This window comes from Sinocyclocheilus grahami, unplaced genomic scaffold (assembly GCF_001515645.1).
Source record: "Sinocyclocheilus grahami isolate Dianchi unplaced genomic scaffold, SAMN03320097.WGS_v1.1 scaffold365.1, whole genome shotgun sequence".
Lineage (NCBI taxonomy): Eukaryota > Metazoa > Chordata > Actinopteri > Cypriniformes > Cyprinidae > Sinocyclocheilus > Sinocyclocheilus grahami.
Window position 1 is genome coordinate 156,559 of NW_015505544.1, and position 25,918 is coordinate 182,476.

Sequence of the window (25,918 nt, forward strand, 5' to 3'; positions counted from 1 at the left end):
TTTTTTTTTTGTCACTTTCTCTGAATTTATTGTGTCTTTGCTGAATAAAAATATGTCTTACTTTCCTTCTTTGTTTCTTTTTAATGTTCCCCGCATGTTATGCGGGAAAGAGGAAAGTATTTTAGCATCAAAAACTCGAAACACTTCAGATGTAACAAATAGATTTGCTCAGAGTTATTAAGTTACCTGTGGAACCGATCAGTAGCCATATGACTAAACGCAATAAATTTCCTCCATTTCCTGTATATCTTTAGATAGCGATAGTGTTGACTGGAGAGGAAAAATCTGTATTATGCCATATCTCGGGGATAATATTTGTGTTTAATGTGATTTATTGCTTCAGAAATTGATTTTTGTTCTATCTGATGTCCTTCCAGAGGCACCAATCAAAAGCATATGCCCTTGTCTTTTTCACAGCGATTAGTTTCACACAGCTATTCAAGCATTTGTATTATCCACCAGCACTGCTCAAAAGAAAACTGAAAATTTCAGCTCTGTGACTCATGAGTGCGTTTGTAGGAATTTGTACACAATGCTTATTATGAAGGCTTTAACTTTTTCTCCTCCAGTTACTTCACAGAGTGTTGGCTGATATACCAGAATTTATACAGCAGACTGTGAGCAGGGATAGTTTAAGGGGGAGGATATGGACCACTCACAGAAAAATGATTTAAAGTAATCGCAATGCTCAAGATGTCAGATTATGGAATTATCTAGTTTCTGAATCTGAATATAAATCTAAATCTAATTCGAAATACATATTTTATATACTCTACCATTCAAAAGTTTGGGGTCAGTAAGATTATTTTTTATTTTTTCGAATTAATACTTATTCAGTAAGGATGCAATAAATCATACAAAAGTAACATGTAGATCAAAATATTATGGAAAAAAGTTTCACAGTTTCCACAAAAATATTAAGCAGCACATCTGTTCAACATCGCTTCTCAAGAAACATTTCTTATCAAATCAGCATATTAGAATGATTTCTGAAGGATCATGTTCCACTGAAGACTGGAGAAATTATGCTGGAAATTCAGTTTTGCCATCACAGGAATAAATTACATTTTATATTATATTGAAAATTGAAAGCAGTTATTTTAAACTGTAGTAATATCTCTCTTTCTCTTTTTTTTTCTTTAAATGCAAACTTTGTGAGCGTAAGAGACTTCTTTAAAAAATCTCAAACACTTTGAACGCTAGTGTATGTTTTTATAATATAAAAATTGTTTATATATTTTTACAAAAATGTTTTCAAACCTATATTTCAAGTTAAACTTTTTTATATCATAAATTATTAATTAATAAATGATAGGTCACACTTTATTTTAAGGTCCAATTCTCGCTAGAGCAAGTTAAAAAACACTCCCGTTATAATCAGTGAACCTGTCTACACTTTATGATGAATACATCTCTTATACTTACGTCGTAGTGCATCTGCACTTTGTTGTTTATGATGAGAGAATTGAACTGAACAACAAAACTCTGGTGTTTCAGAGATGACTCATTTGAACGCCTCTGATTGACCATCGCATTCATAAACTCAGGATCAACAGAATCGTGTGTGATTGGTTATAGTGCACAACACTGTAAAAATGTGGAAAATAAATAGGATGGAACAAATAAGCCCTAATATTAATTAGATTAATTAGATAGTATTACTAGCCTAATAATAATAATAATCAATGTCTTGCTATTGTCAAAGGCATCAGCCACAGGCGATATCTCTGACTACTGTAGATTCACAATGCTATCATCTATCGGCACAACCCTAATACGAAGGTCAAATTATATCCCACCGACACCTCTAAAATCGCTTTTATTATCTCCCTGCTAACAGGACCTGCACTGCAATGGGCGGAAATGATCTGGGCTCAGGCCAGCCCCGTCGTTCAAGATCTGCAGAACTTCCAGGTGCATTTTTGCGAGGTGTTTGGACGGACAGACGGAGATGCCGCTGTGGGAGAGCGCCTCTATCACCTACAACAAGGGACCATGCCAATTGCTGAATACTCGCTGAAGTTTAGAACTCTCGCTGCGGTGAGTGGATGGAATGAGAGAGCGCTACTGACCACCTACAGACAGGGGCTGGAACCCCAGCTTCGGTTACAACTCGCTGCCTATGATGACTCGTTGGGATTGGAAAAATTCATCCAACTGTCCATCCGATGCTCGAGCCGCATGCAGTCCTGTCTAGCAGCCATACCCGTCCACGCCACAACCTTCTGCCTCCTCCGACCAGAGCCCAGTTATCCTCCAGAAACAGCGCCAGAACCCATGATCGTGGAAAAGCAACGATTATCATCCACTGAGTGGCAGAGAAGGCTGACCCGGGGTCTCTGTTTGTACTGTGGAGCTCCAGGGCATACGATCTTGGCATGCCCCCTGTGTCCCCCACGTCCCGTGGTGAGTGTGATTCGACCTGATATTATTAAGATGGAGCCCCTCACTACCTGTGTAATGCTTACTGCCTCTGATGTCTCTATTTCAGTATCAGCCCTTATCGACTCCGGGTCAGCAGGAAACTTCATCTCCCACGACATCTCCCGCCAGCTCAAATTACAGGCTACCGCCACTGAAACAGTTTACCAAGTCCAGTCGATAACTGGAACGCCACTATGCCGTAGACATGTTCGCAATCGCATGGGACCCATCACTCTTCGTCTGGGCCTTCTTCACTCGGAGGACATTCATCTTCTGGTTCTGGAGGGGTCTACTGCGGACATCATCTTAGGGCGCCCATGGTTGGTAAAGCACAATCCCATTCTATCCTGGAAGACAGGAGAAGTCCTGAAGTGGGGCAAGGAATGCTTCCCAGACTGCTTCCCCGGGACTCCCTCTCCTCCAAAGAAACTCCCCGAGGCCCTTTCCGTGAATTCCACCTCCATTGAGAGTCCCATTGAGAAGCAATCCTTGGAAATCCCAGCCTGCTATGCCCCCTTCAGAGACGTGTTTTGTCCCAACCGAGCCTCCTGCTTACCACAATATCGGCCATCGGACTGCGCCATCGATCTCATTCCGGGTGAGCCAGTGCCTCGTGGAAAGATCTATTCCCTATTGCTTCCTGAGCAGGCCATGGAGGAATACATCAAGGAGGCGCTGGGTCAAGGTTACATCCTTCCATCTAACTCCCATGCTGCATCAAGCTTCTTCTTCGTGGCCAAGAAGGACGGAGGCTTGAGGCCCTGTATCGATTACCGAGCATTGAATAATATCACAGTCAAGTTCCGATATCCTCTTCCCCTCGTCCCAAGTGCCCTTGAGCATCTCCGTGGGGCCACCATCTTCACTAAGTTGGACCTCCGCAGTGCTTATAACCTCATCCGAATACGTGAGGGGGATGAATGGAAGACTGCCTTTGTGACCCCTACAGGCCACTACGAGTATCTGGTCATGCCCTATGGACTTACCAACGCCCCCTCTGTATTCCAAGACTTCATGCACGAGGTGCTCCGAGAGTTTCTCCATCAGTTCATCCTTGTATACATAGATGACATCCTCATCTACTCCCGGAGCCAGGTGGCAACAGAGAACTCCTTGCCATCAAGCTGGCCCTAGAGGAGTGGAGGCATTGGCTGGAGGCATTGGCTCCATATCCTCTGCACGCTCTCACGGACCTTTCCCTCACCGTCACTTCCTCCGGACTCGACACCAGTACTCACTGTGACCTAATAAACTGTTTTGTATATAACTAACCTGTTGTGTCAGACCTCTTCCGTAACAATATAGGTGTATAACTTTATATTATATTATTTATTATTTATTTTATAGTAAATGTTTTCTAAAGACTGGTCAGAAATTGGTTTAATTGACTGTATTTTTGACTATACCAATAGTACTTAACAGTAAGAAAATACTGTTAAATATAAACGATGATATAAATAGATTTAAAATTTAAACTGTTTTGTTTTGTTCATACTGTGTGTCTGATCACTTAGAAAATCACAAACAGACTTATTGTTCTGTTAGTATCACAGATGGTGTTTGATGAGTTATGTGTCAAATTTTGGGTGGAAAATATACAAATTAAGAGGAATAGCAAGCACCACTAATTAGTGTGCAATGATAAAACTGTGTAATCTGAGGACAGCCCAAATCTTTGGATTAAATATTTGATTTTTTTTCACATTATATATTCCTCTACCTTAGGGTTTATAATGCAATGTTAGTGATTGGCCACTCAGTTGTCAGTGTATGTACTTTCAGGATCAGTTTCTGGATTTTGCTTTCAGCTGCCCTAAGGTTATTAGATTATTAGATGAGTCTGTCTTAATAACCGGTCGGGTTCCTTAAGGTTTTATATAATCAATTATGTCTAATTACCATCTCGCACATTCCTCATATTCCGCCTAGTAAATTATAATAACAAGTAATAACAAGTCCTAACAAGCTGGCACATACTGTAGCGAGTCTCCTATAATTTTCATGTGATTCTCTGAGGGAACTGGAAAGCCTCATACTGTATGTTACATCTAAACAAATGAAACATACAGTATGAGGCAGTAAGTGGGGGGTTTATGTACAGTGTGGGTATAAGTGACGCCCCCTGTTTTTGCTGATGATGAGAGATTGTACACACCACAGCAGTCCAGAAAGACTAGGGTGTCACTAGTTCATATATTGTAGGTGTGAGCATAGTTTGGGGTGGCAAGGACAAACCAACCAACATTGCTGGAATGATACACCGACCAGTCCCCCTATAAAAGTGTAAATGTGCTGAATGAAATGTTATTACAATGAGAAGATTTACTGAGCTGTTGAGTAACACACAAGCCACTGGTTGAACTAGGTTGCTTCATTTACTTGTCATAATGGAACACCAAGTGCTCAACTCCAACCGCTGAGAGGAGAACACTGTGCTAATATTTGGAAGTTTTGATTCTGTCAAATAGTGTTACTTGGTTTATCATGGTGAGGATCATTCTGGCAAAGTATTTATAGGAAAAGTACACCTCAAAATTAAAATGTTGTCATTTACCCTTATGTCATACCAAAAAATGTTTGACTGACTTTCTGTGGAACACAAAGCGAAATTTTGAAGAATGGTCTCAAAGGAATAGAGACTGTAGTTTGAAAGCTAAAGAAAGGATGCAAAACCATCACAAAAGTTGCTTGTTTGCATCTTCTGAAGTCATATGATAGCAATTGAATGAGTCCAATTGATTTGTGAATGATTCATTCAGACTGCTTTTGTGAACTCAATCAACTGATTAATTGAAAAGCTACAAGCTACAAAAAAGGTGTTCACAACTTGAAAGATTCTTGCTACTTCTATCACGAATTTTGATCTGTTCCTCACATGAAGTTACTAAGTTTGCAATGTAAAGGAAGTAGCGACAGGTCTTTTCTTCTGTATTGTGATGCACATCCAAGTGAAACGGATTATTAAAAAGAAAAATGTAGGACAGGGACTCAGTTATATCATATGATTCGGTTGTTGATTGGATAGAAACAGATCTGAATGTGAGCCTACAGTTGACTGTAAGAAAGGGTTTTGAGGACAAAATATGTAATTTGACCAGAAGATCAACTTAAAAATTACAAGCTCAAAAATTCTAATATGTATGGATGAATAGTTCACAATGCATTTAGAAAATAGTTAGGGTGAATTTCAATTTCATGCAGACTTCAGTTTGTATTGGAATGTGGCACACAAATCAGATCATTTTTATGATAATTTTATTGTGATGTTTTGTCATATTTCCCTTTTCTTATATTTAAAAAGTGGCCAGGATATTTTTTTTAAACTCACCTTTCGTGTTCCACTGAAGAAAGTCATGCAGGTTTGGAAAGACATGAAGGTGAATAAATGATTACATAATTTTCTAATATTTCAAATGGTGAAAACGGGAGTCTGGATGAGGAAAGGTGTGAAGTAAGCTTGTTTAGGGTTAGATTGCGTGAGAAGAGAACAGATGGTTCGTTCTAACACCTCTCTGGTTTTTAGAGAGCCCAAAGGAGCTGGTTTGAGTGGATGTAGTTTGAGAGCTCATCACTGCAACTTTTTGAAACCTTTCAATTCTGTGTCCGAGCTGAATTTCAAGCATAACCCTCTGTGTTCTTGCTATTGATCTATCTGTGCAATTATCATCAATGTGAGGCTTTTCTGACTACAGAGATCTGTTGTTAAAGCAAGCACAGTTTATCAGGTAATCTAGATGTCAACTGGGATGGGTGCATTGAAACCACTGACGAAAAAAAAAGATTATTTCGACAGAAGTGTCCATTTCCTTTGTGAAAATCAAGTTCTCTGTGTGTTAGAATTAATAGATTTTCCAATGGGTGTAAGAGTCTGTGTTTCCCTCTTTTCTTCTCTCTCTCAGATCTACTTGCGTTTCCTAGACTACGAGATGCAGAACTCCAACGAGTGTAAACGTAATTTCGTGGCGGTGTACGACGGCAGCAGCTCGGTGGAAGACCTGAGGAATAAATTCTGCAGCACGGTGGCCAATGACATCATGCTGGTGTCCACGCTGGGCGTGGTCCGCATGTGGGCCGACGAGGGCAGCCGAAAGAGCCGCTTCCGGATACTCTTCACTACCTTCCAAGAGCGTAAGTCATAACACACAGCTCTCCTATCCAACCCTCATGTGTGTTTATAATGTATTTATTGTTTTGTTAGTCATTTACACCATGTGAATCTCGTGAAAAAATGTCTGGGTCAATGACAAGAAAATAAGAAATTACACTGCCATTCAAAAGTTTGAGGTGGGTATGATTTTTTAAAGGGGTCCTATTATGCTTTTTCACTTTTTTTACTTTAGTTAGTCTGTAATGTTGCTGTTTGAGCATAAGAAGATCTGCAAAGTTACAAAGTTCAAAGTCCACTTCAAAAGGAGATATTTTATTTAACAAAAATCACTTTTCAAAAACTACAACGAACAACTCGTTTGGACTACAACACATATTTTCCGGGATTTGTGATATCACAGATACTGACGAATGGGATGAGACCTGGTTGAGCTGCACTAGAGAAGACAACGAGTGTTATCACTATGTTGGAGACACGCTAGCTTTCCCAAGGCAGACGAACTTAAAGTGGTTACAATCATCCGGACTTAAATCGCACTCAAATTTATTTGATTTTGATGCAATATTTACACTGAAGCTCGCAGGCGGCTATGGTAAGGGGCATGACAGTTCCCGTCCAAGCGCCGGGTGGTACCAATCACAACACACACTGGCCCAGCTAACCAATCACAGCACATTTCGTATTTCAGAAGGTGGGCTTTCATTTGATATAGGAACTATTCGAGCCATTCATGTCAGACTGGGGAGAGAGATGTTGTAATAATGTAAAATATGTGAAAAATAATGTGTTTTTTAATGTGTATGAGAGCCTGTTCTAGTACACACCCAAAACAAAATCAAGACTTTGTAAAAGAGCATAATAGGACCCCTTTAAATGTTTTTGAAAGACGTCTCTCATGCTCACTAGGTTGCAGTTATTTAATCAAAATATTTAAGCAATTTTGTGAAATTTTACGACTGTTGAAATGAAAATAACTGTTTACATTTTAAAATGTAATTTATTCCTGTGATGGCCAAGCTGAATTTACTCCTTCAGTGTAGCATGATCCTTCAGAAATCATTCTAATATACCAGTATTAATTTGGTATTCTAGAATTTTTTTTTGCAATATTAAAAAATGTTTTTGCTACTTAACATTTTTTGGAAACCATGATCATTTTTTTCAGGATTCTTTGATGGATAGAAGGTGTAAAAGAATAGGTGAATATAAATCATTTGTAACATTATAAATCTCTTTACTGTCCCCTTTGATCAATTTAATGCATCTTTAAATAAAATTAAAAACAAACAAAAATGTAATAAAAAAATCTTATCCAGTATTTTGTATACCAATATTTTCAACATTGTCATATAATAAAAAGAAATGTTTCCAAACCAGCATGTTATAATGATGTATGTGATATATGATATTATTATTATGAGATATATACATAATGATCTATACATACAGAGGTTACATAAGTGCATTTATTCAGCAACCTCAATCACAAACAGATCCACATTTGGATTTGGATTTGGATTTATTACAGTTTGAAGTAACATGGATTCTCTATATATGTTTGTCAATGTTTTCAGATCATCAACGTTTTTTAAGAGAGAGCGTGTGCGAGGTTGCAAAGATAAAGTAAAACACAGGGCAGAAAATGTGTCCTTTTTAAGGGTATTTTTGGAGTATGAGTATTTTTTTTCATACTATGGATGTCAATGGCTACCGTCAACTGTTTATTTACCAACATTCTTCAAAATATCTTCTTTTGTACTCAACCGAAGAAAGAAACTCATGCAGGTTTGGAACAACATGAGGGTGAGGAAATGATGACAGAATTTTCATTTTTGCATGAACTACTGTATACTTTTAAGAGAGAAGCTAGTAGGGGGATTTAAACTCTGGACATCTGGCAACCCCAAGCATGGAAACTCCTGGAGGTCTAGAGTATTTTCTCCTCTTTTTATTATAGAAAATATGGAGAAATGTTATGAGAGTTAGTGTTTATTGATGTCAGTGTTGTCTCATCTTCGTCTCATCTTAGTCATGGAAAAAAAGGTTTTTGTTAACAAAATTAACACTATTTCGAAATGAAACACATAAACTATTTGTTATTTAATTAGTACAGGAACATTACTCTAGCATGGTAAAATCGATTGCATACCTTCCCATGTTGAATATAAAAATCACTTCGCCTGTTTCCTCTGCTAAATAGCCTTTATAAAAACATACAGGCTACAGGCGAGACCACAGATGCACGGAATTACAAGATTGTTCATTTAAGGGATGAGCTGTTTCTGCAGGGACGGAGCCATTTCTAGGAAGCATGGGGTCTGTGTGGTGCCCCACCACCCGGGTGTCTTTGATTGGGTGGTCCTGCACAATCGGGGTCGCATCTCTCCAGGTGGCAACACTAGCAGAGTCAGACACTATAAAACGTAATGAGGGAGGAGAGAAAGTAAAAAGAAGGAACGTGAAGGATGGGTGCTCTAAAAGAGGATGAAGTATTGTGAGAAAGCAGGGACAGGAGAGGAACAATAAAGACTGAGTGTCTGACTATGAGAGGAAGTGCTGAGAGAGAGAGAGAGAGAGAGAGAGAAAGGGGGTATAGGGTGATAAAATGGGGGTTTAATGTTTGACTTGTAGCACACTCATCATTAGTGTGCACTGCCAGCATCAAACACCTTTCTTTGTAATGGTCCCGCCGCCGTTCCTGTGACGTCCCGTCGCCATTCGTCTTGTCCCAGTGGCCCCTAAAAACGACCCCAGCCTACTCACACCATCCCACTTATGGGTAAACGATTAAAAGGAAATGATGCCACCATCCTCATTGTGCACGGCAAAATCAGCTGTCAAATATATAGTTTGTATCACAAACAAAAACGTTGTCCGCCTTCATTTCAGGCTGCAAAGCAACAAAATGTATTTATTGTAAAGGGGGGTGATTATTTTCTATACCCACTGTATGTTGTACAGTAACAGTTTTTTATGTTTTAAAAAAATGTATTAAATATATTTTAATACTTGAAATTTTTAGAAATATATATTGTTTTTAGAATCACTATTTTTTTAATTTTTAATACATGTAAAATATATGGCTTTCTTTATTTATTACAAGGCAGTCATCATATCTGAGGGTCCTTGGTTTCGAAAGGTTTGAAAACCCCTGGCGTCAGGAATAGTAAATGAGCAATTTTGTGCCCAATTCCAGACTACTGCATAGCAGCACAGCTTCCACTTTCTCTGACTGATTGCTGGGCTTTAATGGACATTAGTGTGCGTTTAAAGAGAGCGACGGATATCCTGAAGCAAGCGGGAGAAGAATGGTTGAGGGAGTGAGTCTGTGGTTTGGTGCTGAGGCCCTTGAGGGTGCAGAAAACACAAAATGCTCTTTCTGAGACAGAAAGAGGCAGCTGTGCACCTGCGTCAGTCTCGTGAATGGCGATAGGTGGATTTGTGTAGGAGCCCAGTGTCCTTTGTGCAGCCCTATCCAGTAAATGAACACAGGATGTGCGGTTGCCCGGGTAACACCCCTGCATAACTTGTTCAGGCACTTACTTATGCACTGCCTCTCTCTCTCTCTCTCTCACTGGATTTCTCCCTCTGGTTTGCTTGACTCAGCAGCTGAATGGGGGAAGCCACCATCCTCTGAAAAGGGTCTTGCCCAATACCTTTAAATAAATCAAACTGTATGTGTTCGCTCTACTACAAAAGCATATTATGTTTTTAGATGCATGATTAAATGGATTCAAATCAAAATTCATTCACACACTGCAAAAACAAGCAAGTTTTTTCTTGTCTTGTTTTCCAATTCAATTTTATAAAATTCTTAAATCAAGTTACATTTATTTGATAAGACAAATTACTGAATTACTTTAAAATTGAAACATATAGAAATTAAATGAGTTTATGATTAAAATAAGAAAAAAACTATTTTTGTTAGTTTAACTAACTTTTGTTTTCCTGAATTAAAAAAATATATATATTCAAAGGCAAAACAAAATTATGTTTCTTACCTCAGTGACAGATATCTTTTTCTTGTTTTAAGCCTAAACTTACTTAATTTTGAATATAAATATATATAAAAAAAAATATAACAAAATTAAGTTTATCTTTAATATAATTGTCATTGGGGTAAGAAATTCAGGAAACAATATATTTGTATTGTTTTCAGCATAAGCTAACTTCATTTTTATACATTTTAAATGTTGAACAAGACTTGACTTTTACATAGTTTTACTTCTTAAGTAATTGCATCTTGATTTAAGAATGTTTAGATATTTGTACTGGAAAACAAGACAAAAAGTGCTGAATCAAAACATTTTGCTGTGAATTTCATGTCCAATGGCTGATTTTCATGATGTGGTTTGTCCATATTTTTACATATATTACTAATTAAACCAAAAAGTTGTTTAATCTTTTAATATCAGGACTTTTATTTTTAGAAAGCGATAACTTGTCCACATTTGTGGTTTTTTTTCTTCTTCTTCTTCTTCTTTTTCTTGTAAAAGTTGTTTAATTAATGCACTGGTTAATGTGCAAATGGCTACTTTTATGGTAATACTTTTACGTTAAGGTTTAATTTGTTAACATTGTTTTTGTTTTTTTTTGTTAACTAAAATAGTTAACATGAACTAACAATGAACATAACATCTACAGCATTTATTAATCTGACTAATATAAATTTGAACATTTACTAATGCTTTTTTTATTAAAAGTTGTATCTGTTAACATTAGCAACATCAACATTTACAAATATTAATAAATGCTGTAAAAAAAAAATAGAAATTGCTAAAATGGTAGTTCAAATTTGCTCATGCATTAACTGGTTGACAACTGAAACCTTATTATAAAGTGTTACCACTCTCATAAGGTCTTAAGAAATTCATATATATGAACAGTGTTGGGGAAAATTACTTTTAAAAGTAATGCATTACAATATTGAGTTACTCCATAAAAAAAGTAACTTATTACGTTACTTAGTTACTTTTTGTGGAAAGTAATGCGTTACGTTACTTTTGCATTACTTTTTAAAATCTGGACAGGGCTTGCTTGTTTGTTTTTAAAATAAAAAAGTTCTATTTTTGGCAACTATAAAAGCCTTTTCAGACCAAAAGTGAAATGAATAAGCCTCAGGCTGAAGGGAAAGTGAATTTACATCCATACAGTAGAATGCAGAAGATGAAATTTCAACACACTTCAGCAATAAAAAAAGTAATTTTTGCTTATTAGTATGGTTGAACTGGATCATCGAAGGTCAGAAGCAAAGACATTGGTTAATAGAATGGGATTAAATACAAAGAACATTTGTGTTGTTTAACATTTAATTATTGCAGGTTTGCGTCATATTCTGAGTTGCATTATTTTTATTCATTTTGAGGAATACTGAATCTGTGTTTTTTTTTTGTGAGCGAGATGAATTAATGCATATTCATATTTATTTTAGAACTACAGTAACATCTTCTGATTTCTCTCAACATGGGGACAGGAGAACTGTCAATCAATAAATTGGGGGGGGGGGAAATAACTTGCGTTACTTATTTGAAAAAGTAACTCAGATATTCTCTTGTAAATTAAAAAGTAATGCGTTACTTTACTAGTTACTTGGAAAAAGTAATCTGATTACGTAACTTGCGTTACTTGTAATGCGTTACCCCCAACACTGTATATGAAGGTTGAATCAACTTTAAATAAAGTCCAGTCTCGTTTAGTGACTTACTTAGGAGAGGTACAGGCCTGCAGCGCGATCTTGTGGTGGAAAGTGAAACTGAATCAGAATATGAAGTCGAGAGTCCTGAGGACAGCACTTCTGGAATGATGACTCATCCTAATTTACGTCGTTATTTCTCACCTGGGAACAGCTTGGGAATATATGGTCATTAATAAATCCGCAATGTACAACCAGTCAACCCTGAAGCTGTGTTAGTTTAAGGTTGTTTTTTTTTTTTTTTACAAACTGGGTGATGTTCCCTGCAGACTGCAAAATAAGCATGTCAAGTGAGGTATGTGGGAACTGGCCACACATTGGTGGGCGTGTGAGGTACTTATGCATGCGAGGTGATTGAGGCCGAAGCTCCGCCCATTCTGAAAGTCACCTTGGCTTTAATGGAGTCTGCTGATAGTGTGAATGCTGTAAATGTTGCAAGAGGTTCTCTTTATGAATACTTTCTCCTTTATCATTTTATGATTTCAGAGACATTCGTTCATTTTTAAGTTCAAATTAAGAGTGTTCAAACATCCACCCTAATGTATTATATTAGATTAATCTTCTTTGATCTTGAGTGATATTAGCACTTTTGGAAATATTATACTTGCAGTTTGTGCTTGCATTACATATAGGCAATTAACAGAAACTCATGAAATTATCTCAGAATTTTTAATCAATTTTAAAAGAAAGTTCACCCAAAAATGCAAATCTTGTCATCATTTATTCACTCCCATGTTGTTCCAAACCTGTATGAATTTGTTGATAACCAAACAGTTGCTGGTAGCCATTAACTTCCAGTATTTGTTTTTCCATACTATGGAAGCCAGTGGCTACCAGCAACTGTTTGGTTACCAACATTCTTCAAAATATCTTCTTTTGTGTTCAACTCATAGAGGTTTGGAACAACATGAGGGTGAGTAAATGATTAATTTACTCAAAATATTCATTTTCGGGTGAACTATCCCTTTAAGGATTTTAATTCACAGTATATGCCTATATAGACTCTTTCTTGGGATTAAACCAGAATAATATTAATAGAATTATTACAAGATATCTGCGCAGCTTCTACAGACTTGTTTCCATGCATATTTGAAAAGATGGATTAAAATTCATGTCTAGCAGAAGGCAACAGAATTTGATTTGGTTGGATTGAGTAATGGCTTTCTAAATTTGAACTGTATTGATGCACAGATGTATTGTATTGTATTGAATCCAGTGTGATTTGTGAGATTAATTTTGTTCCGAAGGTAAGATTATAGACAGCATCTTATTAACAGAAAGAGAAATGAAGTGTAATATGACATTAGTATTATCTATTATCTGTTTTTCCCTCTCATCAGCTCCCTGTGAGGCAGATACTTTCTTTTGCCATAGTAACATGTGTATCAACAACACACTGGTGTGCAACGGAGTCCAGAACTGTGTCTACCCTTGGGACGAAAACCACTGCAAAGGTAAATTGTGCTTTTTTCTTTTTTTTACTATCCTCTCAATGTTTAGAAGTTTGTACGTAAATATGTCAGCCTTTGTTTTTCTCTAAATGAAAATCAATACTTGGGGAGAAGCATTGTCTTACTTTGTCCCCTTCACGCTTGATAGCTAGTCAACAAAATCTTACTGCTTTCACACAGCTGTTAAAAAAGACCTTGTTATAAAGCCTTCAATCCTCTGCGCTGGAGTTCATTGATTGACTTTGCATACACTACTGTAATGTCGCTAAGAAAAATGAGCTGGCCACTAGAAATCCATTTGTATACGTGAATGACTGTGGCTCAGGCTGGTTTGAATAATAGCATCAATTTGTAAGTGCAGTTCGGCTACATCTGTGCTTATATTTCACATAAGCTGTCCAAGCTGAATTAAATAATGTTGGAAATAGTGCCGGGAGCCTCCGTAGAGGATACGGGAGTGGTGTTTTAGCACAGATTGTTTTTTACAATAGTAAGTAAATAAATGAAATGTGTTGTATTTTTTGCTCATTTATTCAGAAAATATTTCACCTAAAACGGTGAGCATCCTTGATATTTGTCCATCATTACTGGTTTTAATTAAATATATAACTAAATTGATATAATAAATACTCAATTTAATTTAATGATATTAATTTTGGGGGTTCATTGAAAATTTAAGATGGAAAAATGTATTTTTTAAGCTTGTCTTTGTATGTTAACTTCAGAGATGTTTTTAACACATATATAAAGTACATTTTATTGCTATTTGCTTTTGCTTTCTAAAGATTGGTTGAAAGATTAATTACATCTTTTCTGTGCCTAATAAAGCTCTGCGAATGGATCCGCAAGTCTCACGTCTCGTCAGCCCCGTAACAGACATCATAAAAGCCAAATTATTTTATGGAAACAATACATTAGATGTGTATCAGATATCTTATAATATCTGTCCATTTTAAATACTTAATATTTTCCCCAGACCAAGACGAACAGTATGAAATAAAAAGTAAGAAAAAACAATACTTACAATAATATTGTAAATATTACAAAATAATTAATATATATATATATATACACAAAGAAAATTATTTGAACAATATGTATATACAAAGGTAATATTTGAATAATTGTTTTAGTGTTATTACAGTGACATGAAAGCCAAATTATTAAATTATTTAATGGAAACAGCATGTATCACATATCACATAATATATGTCAGCTTTAGAATATAATGCAGCTTATATAATATTTTTCTCAGACCAAGATAAACAGTAAGAACAAAAAAAAACATTAATTACAATACTTCAATAAATACTACTAAATAATTCATATAAAAAAATATGCAGAAAATATTTCAATAATGTTTTTAGTACAATAACGTCATATTTCATTTTGGAAACATATCATAAAGCCTTCATTTGTGGTTTGTTTGCACCTCTGAATACAAATGCTCCTCTCCGTTGAACCAAAGCCAGCACAGATGTTATACTCTCACTGTGCTACATAAATGTCAAAGCTCTCCCATTAGAATGATTTACTACTTCTGCGTGCTGTTTGTAATCTCTTTGGTACAACAGTTTCAACAGAAGGTAACCTGCGATGACATGGCATGCCTGCAGTAATAATTTATTACGCTTTCTGTTGTGTTTTGCAGAAAAGCGGAAAGCCAACATCCTGGACAACCTCAACAACACCAACGGCACCATCATTGGCGTAACATGCTGCATCGTACTGATCCTCCTGGTCGTATCAGTCATCGTCCAAATCAAGCAGCCGCGGAAGAAGTACATCCTGAGGCGGGAGGACTTTGACCCCACCATTTTCCAGGAGGTGTTCCAGGAGCCGCCGCATTATGAGCTCTGCACTCTCCGCAGCGCGGCAGCCACCTCCAGCCTGGCCGAGCTGGCCGAGGACTTTGAGAGCTACCACAAGCTCCGGCGCACCTCCTCACGCTGCGTCCACGAGCATCACTGCGGGTCCTCGCAGCTGTCCAGCAGCAAGGGCAGCCGCACCAACCTGAGCGCCCGCGAGGCCACGGCCGCCATCCTGACGGACCTCCCATCGCAGCCCATGCGGCCGCTTCCTCCCAAAACCAACAGCAGGAACATTCTGGTAATGAGACACACCTACTCACAAGATGCCGCGGATGCCTGTGACCTGGATGATGACCTGGAGGAAGTGCCCACCACCAGCCACAGGCTGTCCAGACATGAGAAAGCAATGCAGCGGTCAGTATCCATTGATTTTTGATGAGAAAAAAAATCGACTTATTGCATATTTTGGAACGATTTACTCCCACTTTTAGTTTTTTATTCCTATTTAGCTTCTCTACTCAGCTTCCCATTGATTTGTTTTAGCTATTTTTTCATTCTTTTTTTGCTTTGATCTTCTCTTTTTTGTCACTAAGACAGCTGTCACGGTCAGAGTTGGATTTGTAAAAGAGATGCAGAAGATGCTTTAAGAATATGCCTGCTGCATGTTTACAGGCCTCAATCAGCAAAGCTGACATCTTAAGATTAATGTTCAGTTATAGACATGCTGCATGAAGATGGAACTGATGGATAAACACTTTTTTTGTGTTTTTCAGAGGTTCATTTTCAGAGAGAATATTATATTTGAAATTATCGAAACTGCTTCAGTTTTGATAATGATATAGTGTTTAAAAGTTTGGGGTCAGTAAGAATTCTATTTTTAAAGATATTAATACTTTTATTCCGCAAGTATGTATATTTAGCTGATCAAAAATGACAGTAAAGACATTACCATTTCAAATAAATGCTGTTCTTTAAATTGCTATATTTATCAATGAATCCTGAAATAAAATGCATTAAAATATTAAGTATCACAACTGTTTTTTTTTTTATATTGATAATAATAAATGTTTCTTGAGCAGCAAATCGGCATATTAGAAGGATTTCTAAAGGGTCATGTGACACTGAAGACTGGAGTAATGATGCTGAAATGTCAGCTTTGTCATCACAGGAATAAATAACATTTGAAAATATATTAAAATAGAAAACAGTTGTTTTAAATTGTAAAATATTTCACGATATTACTGCTTTTCTGTATTTTTGATCAAATAAATGCAGCCTTGATGAGCATAAGAGACTTTTTTCAAAAACATAAAAAAAAAATTACTGACCTCAAACTTTTGAACAGTTGCAAAATAATTATCCCTAAGAGAAAAGGACATGAAAAAAAGAGTGTTTCTATTCGTCCAATCCTTGATAATGGCTTAAAGCTTTATGAAGTGATTTTCAGGGTAAAAAAGAGAAACCGATTATATGCATGCACATTTAGGGCATGTTTTTTAATGCTCTCCTGACAGGATGCAAAAGAACTAGACCCCAAACAAATGAAATGTGCATTATAATTCCTTATGCAGCAAATACCATGATATTAAACATAAAAGCAATGATATTCCAGGTTCTGCCTCATTGGGTCTCTAAACAAACATGAAACTGAGTACAACACAACTAGGGTGTAACAGACAATCTGAAGGTAAGACTCTTTAAACACACTTAATTTCATGTTTTTAAATGTTTGTCTAGTCACTGTGAGTCAGTGTTCATTTTTTTCTTGTACTATTTTATTTCTGTTTTGTCGAACCCCTTCATTGTCATTGAGATGGTCATCATTAGGACTTGTTGACCATCTTGCTTATTGGTGAGGTCCTATATGTTGCTTGTCATTTTAGCTTTCTTTCATTTGTTTTGTATGTTATCACGTTCAGTGATGTGCATGGAATCAATCTGATGATTTGTATTAAGGATATCAAAATAGGCATTTCAGATCCAGTCAAAGGCAATTTTAAGTACTCCTTACAAGATGGTAAAAAAGTATGGGCAGCCGAAGAACAACACTTCTTCAAGGGCCATCTGTGCTTGTCTTACATACACTTTGTCAACATTCAACCCTAATGAAAGGAAATTGTAGTTTGTGAACAAAAATAGGAGTGCTTTTAAAAATGTTATTTACTCACCCTGACTGACTTTCTTCAGTGAAACACAAAAGGTGAATTTTTGTAGAATACCTTGTCCAAAATGACAAATGGAGCACCATTAAAGTATCATTCATCAGTGTTATTTATATACTGTTTTAGTATTTATTAATATTTTGAATTGACTCATACCTTGTGTTTGTGGACAGGTGTCTTTTATACTTATAACGAGTTCAAACAGATGCCATTAATACAGGTAACGAGGGGAGGACAGGGGAGCCTCTTAAAGAAGAAGTTACAGGTCTGTGAGAGCCAGAAATCTTGCTTGTTTGTAGGTGACCAAATACTTATTTTACCGAGGAATTTACCAATTAATTCTTTAAAAATCCTACAATGTGATTTTCTGGATTTTTTTTCTCATTTTGTCTCTCATAGTTGAGGTATACCTATGATGAAAATTACAGGTCTCTCTCATCTTTTTAAGTGGGAGAACTTGCACAATTGGTGGCTGACTAAATACTTTTTTGCCCCACTGTATATACATAGCAATTTGGTTATATATAATTATTTCAGTATTTTTAGTGATTTTGTCATTTTATAGTACTTATGTCAAAGGTAACATTTCTAGATTGCATTTTAATTAAGGTTTTCATAATTTGGTCATTTATTTATTTATTTCAGTATTTATTAATATTAGTATATTATTATTGTATTTATTCATATTTAGAATTAGCCGTGTATATATGTATACAGTATGTTCAGATTTAAAAGTCACTTTGTTATGTGCTTTTGTCATTTTCTTAATTCTACATATTTAATTTCTACATATTCTTTTAGTAATTTTAGCACTTCAACACATTTATTTCAGTTGGCTGGCAAAGTAACATTTGCCATTTTTGTTTAAGTTTTTAATGTTGTTTTAAGTTCTTATAATATATTTTTTTCAGCTATAATTTGACCACACTTTTAGGTTTACCATTTCAGTGACAATTTTAATTAATAACAATAACAACACTATCATTCACTTTCATAATATTCTTCCAAAATTCACCTTTCTGTGTTGCACAGAAGAAAGGGGGTCTAAAACAACATAAGGGTGAGTAAATAAGAGAAGCTTCCTTTTTGGTGAAATATCCATTTAAAATGTCTTTGATAGCTTTAAATGTAAAAAATAAACTTTCCAAACAGTTTATCTATGCATTTTACCTATACTATGATATACACTGATGTGTTTTATACTTTTAAACATGAAATGAAGTTTTTGTCAGTCTTAATAATCTACAAAGAGCAGCATTTCTTTATATTAATGGTGATTTTGTTATGTTTGTGCTTTGCAAATTATTTTGTGTGTGTCATAGTGTGTAATGTGCAATGCTGTGTTTTTTTCTCATCTCCCATCATGCATTGTCTCCGTCATGTAGACTTCTTGAAAATAGTGCAATTCTGGATCAGTATGAACGGGCTTCAATGAAATATGAAAATGTGGACCGGAGATATACACCAGCATGATAATAACATGGACATTTTAAAGATAAATGTATCAAAACATCCTGCAGATGTAAAGGAGGACGTGGATTCGGTAACAAAGAAAGTGACTGTGATGGAATTGCTTTAACGCGCAGTTCCTAATTTAGGCACATTAAGGTTACTTATTTAGGATTGCAGAACATTACATGAAAGTTTGTTCATTTATTTGAATAGATGTGAATTAGTACTTTCAGGACTGTTGTAGTGCATGCATTTTATTGTCATGTTTTGCCACCAAAAGTTGTCATTTTATTTGTTCAAATGCTTTTAAGACATCGGATATTTCATATTTGTGACTTTCAGCAAACACTCTCTACATATTTGTCAGTCACTTTAATATTATGATTTACATGCATGTTTTCTTTCTCATTTTTAAAGTGAGTGACTGCGCATTTAGGTACAGCATCAAACCCAAGACTAATTGATTGTAAATAGGTTTAATTACAAATATTAGGGGTTGAACGACTTCTGTTTTTTTAAAGTCGACTTTTATGTGATGAAAGTCGAGTCGAAGTCGACTCACTGATGACGTCATTAATGAACAAATAAGTCTGGGGCTGTGACAAACACCTGCACAGCTATGGCATATGACACAGCGCTGCCCACATGGCTATCGCTCCTATAACAGCTCATTTTTTTATCAGTTCTTTTGTCTTTGGGTCGTTATATTTCTCACAGATTTCTGCTCGTTCTAAATCAGATACAGATAAAGTAGCACAGTATAAATGCATTAGTGAGACAGCGATTGCATGAGTGAAGTAGGCCTAATTCTACCTGGCAGCGTCTCTCTACTAGTAGTGAAGCTGTGGGATATAGTTATTAAGAAATACATGATTGAACTTTTCAGTTTCTAAGCTATTTTATTGAGAAATCACAGAACAGTGTTGACAATACATTTGACAAGTTGACAATACAGCTGAATGATTCTGTGTGCGTGCGATCTGCTCGAGATGTACGAGCTACTGTCCTATGTGTGTGCGTTACAGTGCAGCAGCACATTAGATTAGGACAGCGATTAACTTACCTGTACAATAAGCTGTTTAAAATATGCGTTCTCCATAGTTGGTGCAACCCCTAATATATAAAACAAATGGAATGACACTAAGCCCTTTCCCTCCCCTAGTTTACTCCTATACTTACTAACTGCATGCTAATCATCATAATTTATTATATACCATCTATGAGTAAATTAAACTATGGGAATATTCCTTTACTTAAATAATTTTTGAAATACTTTCAGTTGCTGTTGTTTAGGGCAAATAAACAAACATATTCTGTTTGACTACTTTGAAAGGGATTTTCTAGTAACAAAAAGGTTTTTAGAAAGATGTTTTTAAAGCATGTGTTAGCTGGTAAGATAGGCTGATATGTATACACTCATTAATAAAGGTATATGTCATGGATACTCATAGATGAATGGAAATGGGAATTGAAACAAAATTTTGCAGATTATGGAATACAAATGTCAAATAAATCAAGGATGTTTCTTCAAGACTTTGTAACTTCTGAATAATGAAAATAGCATTGTAAATATGAGAGTTGGTATGGAAAATATTAGACCGAAATTTGCTAATATGCAATTACAAAAATGAAGATGCCATGTATGTAATACAATGCAAAAGAGACAGCAATGTATCTTTACAACATGAATACATAACACATTTTGTTTATTGACTTTCGTTCACAAAGTTAAAATACTACGAGTAATTCCAAAAACGAAGTGAATGTTTATAATTACGTTGCTGGTAGAGATTTGCTAATGACGTTTGTTAAAAGTAGAGAAATAATGTTCCACCATTTTACCTGATTGTATTTCAGTATTTTTTTTTATGTTTTAGAAACTTTCAAAGGTTCAGATTATGTTATAAAACATAAATATGTAGTTTGGGACAGTTTTTTTTAAATGTATTTTTTTTTCCTGCTGAAAAAAAAACAGCTAAAACCATCTGGTTGGCAGGTTTTAGCTGGTTGTCCAGCCTGGTCATAGCTGGTCAGCAGGCTGGTTTTAGAGGGGTTTTGGCTGGTCTCCGCTGGTCAGGCTGGGAGACCAGCTAAAACCAGCTAAGACCAGCCACCCAGCTTAGGCTGGTTTTAGGCTGGTGTGTGTGTTTTTTTTCATTAGGGTTAGAAAAGAAAGAAAGAAAGAAAAAGTTTCTGAAGACTACCAGACTACGTTTTCCACAACTAAAATGTTTTATTTTGGTTACATTGTAATTATAGGTGTGGTTTCTAGAATTTTAAAATGCAACGTCTTGAAATATTGTAAACACGTTTTGTGTTTGTTAGTGTTACAGTTCAATATTTCACTGCCAAAAGAAAAATTCCAGTGAAAAAATTCTGAGCCGCCTCTTTACGTGAATCGGGACTTTTATTTTGAAAAATGAAGGCCGCAGGCGTGAAGCCAACAACTAATGGCTGTTCAATATGGCAACCTGTAAACGATAAGAAGACATGTGAAAGTCAGCATTAAAAAATGTAATTTAGAGTTATGCACGGTACATAATTAGGTTAACTTTTTCGACAGCTCATTTATCATACTAGAAGGAATCATGATGTATTCAGTATTCAGAATCGGACGAACGACAAAGTGTTTGCAGCATATATTAAAACGTGTGCATGTCAGATTACCACAACAGACCTCCGCTTTACGACCTGTTTTTCAAACAAACCGATGTCCTGCGTTCAAGTGGACATTTTATCACACTCGCTCGCTTTACACTGGAGTTCATTTTTGTAGTAGGAACGATGGGAAGGACACGGACCAGGTGCCAGTTTCCAGAAGTTCCCCCACACCTCCAAGCCCGTCTGCAGCACAGAAAGGTACGTGCAGCACAAAAGTAACCATAGTTTCCGCCAAAATGACCTTAGTTAGGGTTAGAAATCGGTATTACCAGCTACTGTCACTAGAAAAAAATTATTGAAACACGATGATTCTTAAGCTACACTTTACAAAAAAAAAAAAAGATTCCATTTGTTAACATTAGCTAACTACATGAACTAACAATTGAAATATTTTTGAAACATTTATTTATGCTAATTTTCTATTTTTGAAATCAAAAGTTGTGTCTGTTAATAATATTTAATGGACCAGAGCTGATATGAAGTAAAAAAAAAAAAGATTCCATTTGTTAACATTAGCTAACTACATGAACTAACAATTGAAATATTTTTGAAACATTTATTTATGCTAATTTTCTATTTTTGAAATCAAAAGTTGTGTCTGTTAATAATATTTAATGGACCAGAGCTGATATGAAGTAACATTAGCAAATTTGAACAATACTGTACAAATGTATTGCTTATTGTTAATTCCTATTAGCTGATGCATTACTAACGTTAACTAATGGGACTTTATTGTAAAGTGTTACCCAAAGCTTTTTTTTTATCCTGGCTATATATCTTTTATATTCGTATAGTAGTTACACTAACCACAATAGATATGTTATTTTGGCAGGAACTGTTGTCACTATGATGTTTTTTTCTTCAAGATTCATTATAGCTATTCGGTATATAAATGTCTGATACTGTTTTGTCTTTCCTCAACAGTCAAACAAGCTGGCAAAGATTTCACCTATTTGATTGTGGTGCTCATTGGACTCAGTGTAACAGGTGACGTGACGTGTTAGATTTGGCTTGAACCAGGGCTGGATGGTGGACCATCATGCCCAGGGGCCTAGGCTTCATACCACCGGGACTTTTAGGCACCAAAATGAATTTCCTAATAATGATGATTGGGTTTATTTTATTATTATTTATATACTATTTTTAATGTTTTGAATTAGATATTTTTTTTTCAGTTATTTTAATTTTTAGTTTAAAGGGTTAGTTCACCCAAAAATGAAAATTAGCCCATAAATTACTTACCCTCAAGTCATCCTAGATGTATATGACTTTCTTCTTTCAGACGAATCCAGTCGGAGTTATATTAAAATTGTCTTTGATCTTTCAAGTTGTTTCATGGCACTCAGCGGGTGTTGCATGCTTCAGTCCAAAACAAGTTCAATAAAAAGCACCCATCCATGAAAAAAAAAGTGTCTCACACGGCTCCGGGGGGGTGAACAAAGGCCTTCTGTAGCGAATCGATGCGTTTTTGTAAGAAAAATATCTATATTCAAAACGTAATAATCACTTTAATGTAGCTTGCGATCAGTTGCGAGCAGTTCCGGGCAAATTACCTATGAGGTCAGCGTTGCGTTGCGCATGCGTTGGTGAGTCTCGTGAAAACCAACGTTTGTTAACAGGATCAAAGGAAGCAAAGTTTCCTTACTTTAGCAAAGGAAAACCAGTCTCCTCTTGGCTTATATCGAAATCCTCCGACATTCTTCTTTACAAATCCTCGTTTTGTACTTCTAATTAGTGACCGTTGTTTTGTTTTGATCTCTCCCCTGCACTTCCGCGTGCGTCACTTCTGAGCGGTGCATGCGCAACACCAACCTCATACGTCATCCGCCCTGAACTGCTTTCCTTTACAACAGTGAGCGCAAGCTTACATTAAAGTGATTATTACACTTTGAATATGGATATTTTTCTTACAAAAACACATCGATTCGCTACAGAAGGCCTTTGTTCACCCCCGCAGAGCTGTGTGAGACACTTTTTTTTTATGGATGGGCGCTTTTTATTTAACTTGTTTTGGACTGAAGCATGCAACACCCGCTGAGTGCCATGAAACAGCTTGAAAGATCAAAGACAATTTTTTATATAACTCCGACTGGATTCGTCTGAAAGAAGAAAGTCATATACATCTAGGATGACTTGAGGGTGAGTAATTTATGGGCTAATTTTCATTTTTGGGTGAACTAACCCTTTAAGTAATTTTGCTGTGCTTTTGTATTTTTTTTGTTTTTGTTTTTTCATATTTCTATTTAGCTTTAATTTATTTTTATTTCAGTTTTAGAGATTTTAGTACTTACATTTATTTTAGCTAGTCAACAATTTTTTTATAATTTTTCACCCGCTGAGTGCCATGAAACAGCTTGAAAGATCAAAGACAATTTTTAATATAACTCCGACTGGATTCGTCTGAAAGAAGAAAGTCATATACATCTAGGATGACTTGAGGGTGAGTAATTTATGGGCTAATTTTCATTTTTGGGTGAACTAACCCTTTAAGTAATTTTGCTGTGCTTTTGTAATTTTTTAGTTTTTGTTTTTTCATATTTCTGTTTAGCTTTAATTTATTTTTATTTCAGTTTTAGAGATTTTAGTACTTACATTTATTTTAGCTAGTCAACAATTTTTTTATAATTTTGTGTGTAATGTTGTAAATCTAATATTTTTATATATTTTTTATTTCAGCATTATTTAAATTACCAAAATGAATTGTAATTGTTTTAGTTACCATTAACAACACTGATCTAAAGATGTGTACCCAGGGCCTTATGGGACCATGATCTGGCTCTGGCTCAAACATCTATTTGATGATGTTATTATCATAGAGCTCAATTAAAGAATACTAAATTAAATTGTATATGTTTAAGAGTGTAATAAATGATTTGGTTGTCATCCTTATTAGGTGGACTGCTGTATGTGGTCTTTCAAGAGCTGTTTTCCTCTTCAAGCCCGAGCAAAATTTATGGGCAAGCTTTTGAGAGGTGCAGATCTCACCCAGAGGTCAGCATATGGTGATTCGTTTATGTTAAACTATAAAGATATTCAAACCAAATATGTTAAATGCCTGAATAAATCAGGTATTTGCTGTATGTAAAGGTAATTGGAGCTTTTGGAGAGCCCATCAAAGGTTTTGGGGAGACCAGTCGACGTGGAAGAAGACAACAAGTCAGGTAAAATTTTGAATATAAAGAAATACAAACACTTCTGTTACACCTCACATATGGTTAACAAGATTTTTCCTTCAGTCATGTTGAGTACATGAAGGATGGACTCAAGTACATGCAGCTGAAATTTTACATTGAGGGATCTGAACCAGGATTACGGGGAACTGTTCATTCTGAATCAAAGGAGGTACATTACAACTTCTCAATAAAAATGGTTCTATTAGTTTCATGTTGACACATATATGACAAACTACTGCTTCTTCCGACAGAATCCTGAGACTGGAAAATATGAATTCAGGTATATCTTTGTAGACATAGACACGTATCCCAGGAGGACCATCGTCATTGAAGACAACAGATAAAAAGGGTTTTAACAGTGTTATGCAGTATTGGGAATTTCAGTAGCAGACGAGCTCTTACAATTGAATTCAAGCTCTGATAATTGAATCGGAATTGGATTTTTCACGTTTGAGTTTTGTTGTATTGATCTTCCACAGATTAGTCTACATAAACTTGTGATAATCTAGATATTTGGACATGAGAGTGCTTGTACTGAAACATCTGGTATTCTGTACAAGGATTTGCACGTTTTTATTATAAAATCTTTGGTTTGGAATAAAGATCAATTATAGAATTAATGTAGAAAAGCAGTTTTACTCAATTTACTGTGATTTGAATATCGGTTAATAAAGCAATTGTTGGTCTTCCTTTGAAAAGTTTAATGCAATGTAAATTCATCTATACTAAGTTTATATTTCCTGATATATATTTGTTTTAAATTTAGTGAAAATGTATTAAAAATATATTTATTGTCATTATACAGAAGAGTAACAAATGGCAAATAGAAAATTAGCAATTGACAAATAATGGCAAAAATAACTGACAGATATAACTAAATGAACTATAATTTAGCAAATACAGGTAGTATGTAAGTTCAAACATGTTTTTATCGTCCAATTTTTTTCACATGCAATATGATCCCCATTGACATGAGATTATGTA

The 25,918-nt window shown here is 35.6% G+C and overlaps 2 protein-coding genes across 2 annotated transcripts in view; both read left to right on the forward strand.

Moving 5' to 3' along the window:
- Positions 1-19,154, forward strand: part of LOC107549190 (neuropilin and tolloid-like protein 1) — a 108,694-nt gene extending 89,540 nt beyond the window's left edge. Inside the window, exons 7-11 of the mRNA XM_016230181.1 lie at positions 6,324-6,552; positions 13,565-13,678; positions 15,327-15,900; positions 17,099-17,173; positions 19,034-19,154. Of these exons, the coding sequence (XP_016085667.1) occupies positions 6,324-6,552; positions 13,565-13,678; positions 15,327-15,900; positions 17,099-17,159 (978 nt within the window). The 3' untranslated portion in view covers positions 17,160-17,173; positions 19,034-19,154. The remainder of the gene's footprint in view (positions 1-6,323; positions 6,553-13,564; positions 13,679-15,326; positions 15,901-17,098; positions 17,174-19,033) is intronic.
- A 2,377-nt stretch (positions 19,155-21,531) lies between these two features.
- On the forward strand, positions 21,532-25,554 carry LOC107549185 (mitochondrial import inner membrane translocase subunit Tim21-like). Its single transcript, XM_016230177.1, has 6 exons — positions 21,532-21,959; positions 22,686-22,748; positions 24,655-24,752; positions 24,849-24,922; positions 24,998-25,103; positions 25,186-25,554. Exons 1-6 carry the CDS (start codon positions 21,689-21,691, stop codon positions 25,276-25,278), a joined length of 705 nt encoding a protein of 234 aa, XP_016085663.1. The 5' UTR covers positions 21,532-21,688; the 3' UTR covers positions 25,279-25,554.
- Positions 25,555-25,918: the final 364 nt, after the last annotated feature.

Bases quoted from the DNA above. Each gene is read 5' to 3' on its own strand.
- LOC107549185 (XM_016230177.1), top strand. From the start codon at position 21,689: ATGATGTATTCAGTATTCAGAATCGGACGAACGACAAAGTGTTTGCAG. The intron at 22,749-24,654 runs GTGACGTGACGT...CATCCTTATTAG, and splicing joins CATTGGACTCAGTGTAACAG to GTGGACTGCTGTATGTGGTC. The intron at 25,104-25,185 runs GTACATTACAAC...TTCTTCCGACAG, and splicing joins TTCATTCTGAATCAAAGGAG to AATCCTGAGACTGGAAAATA.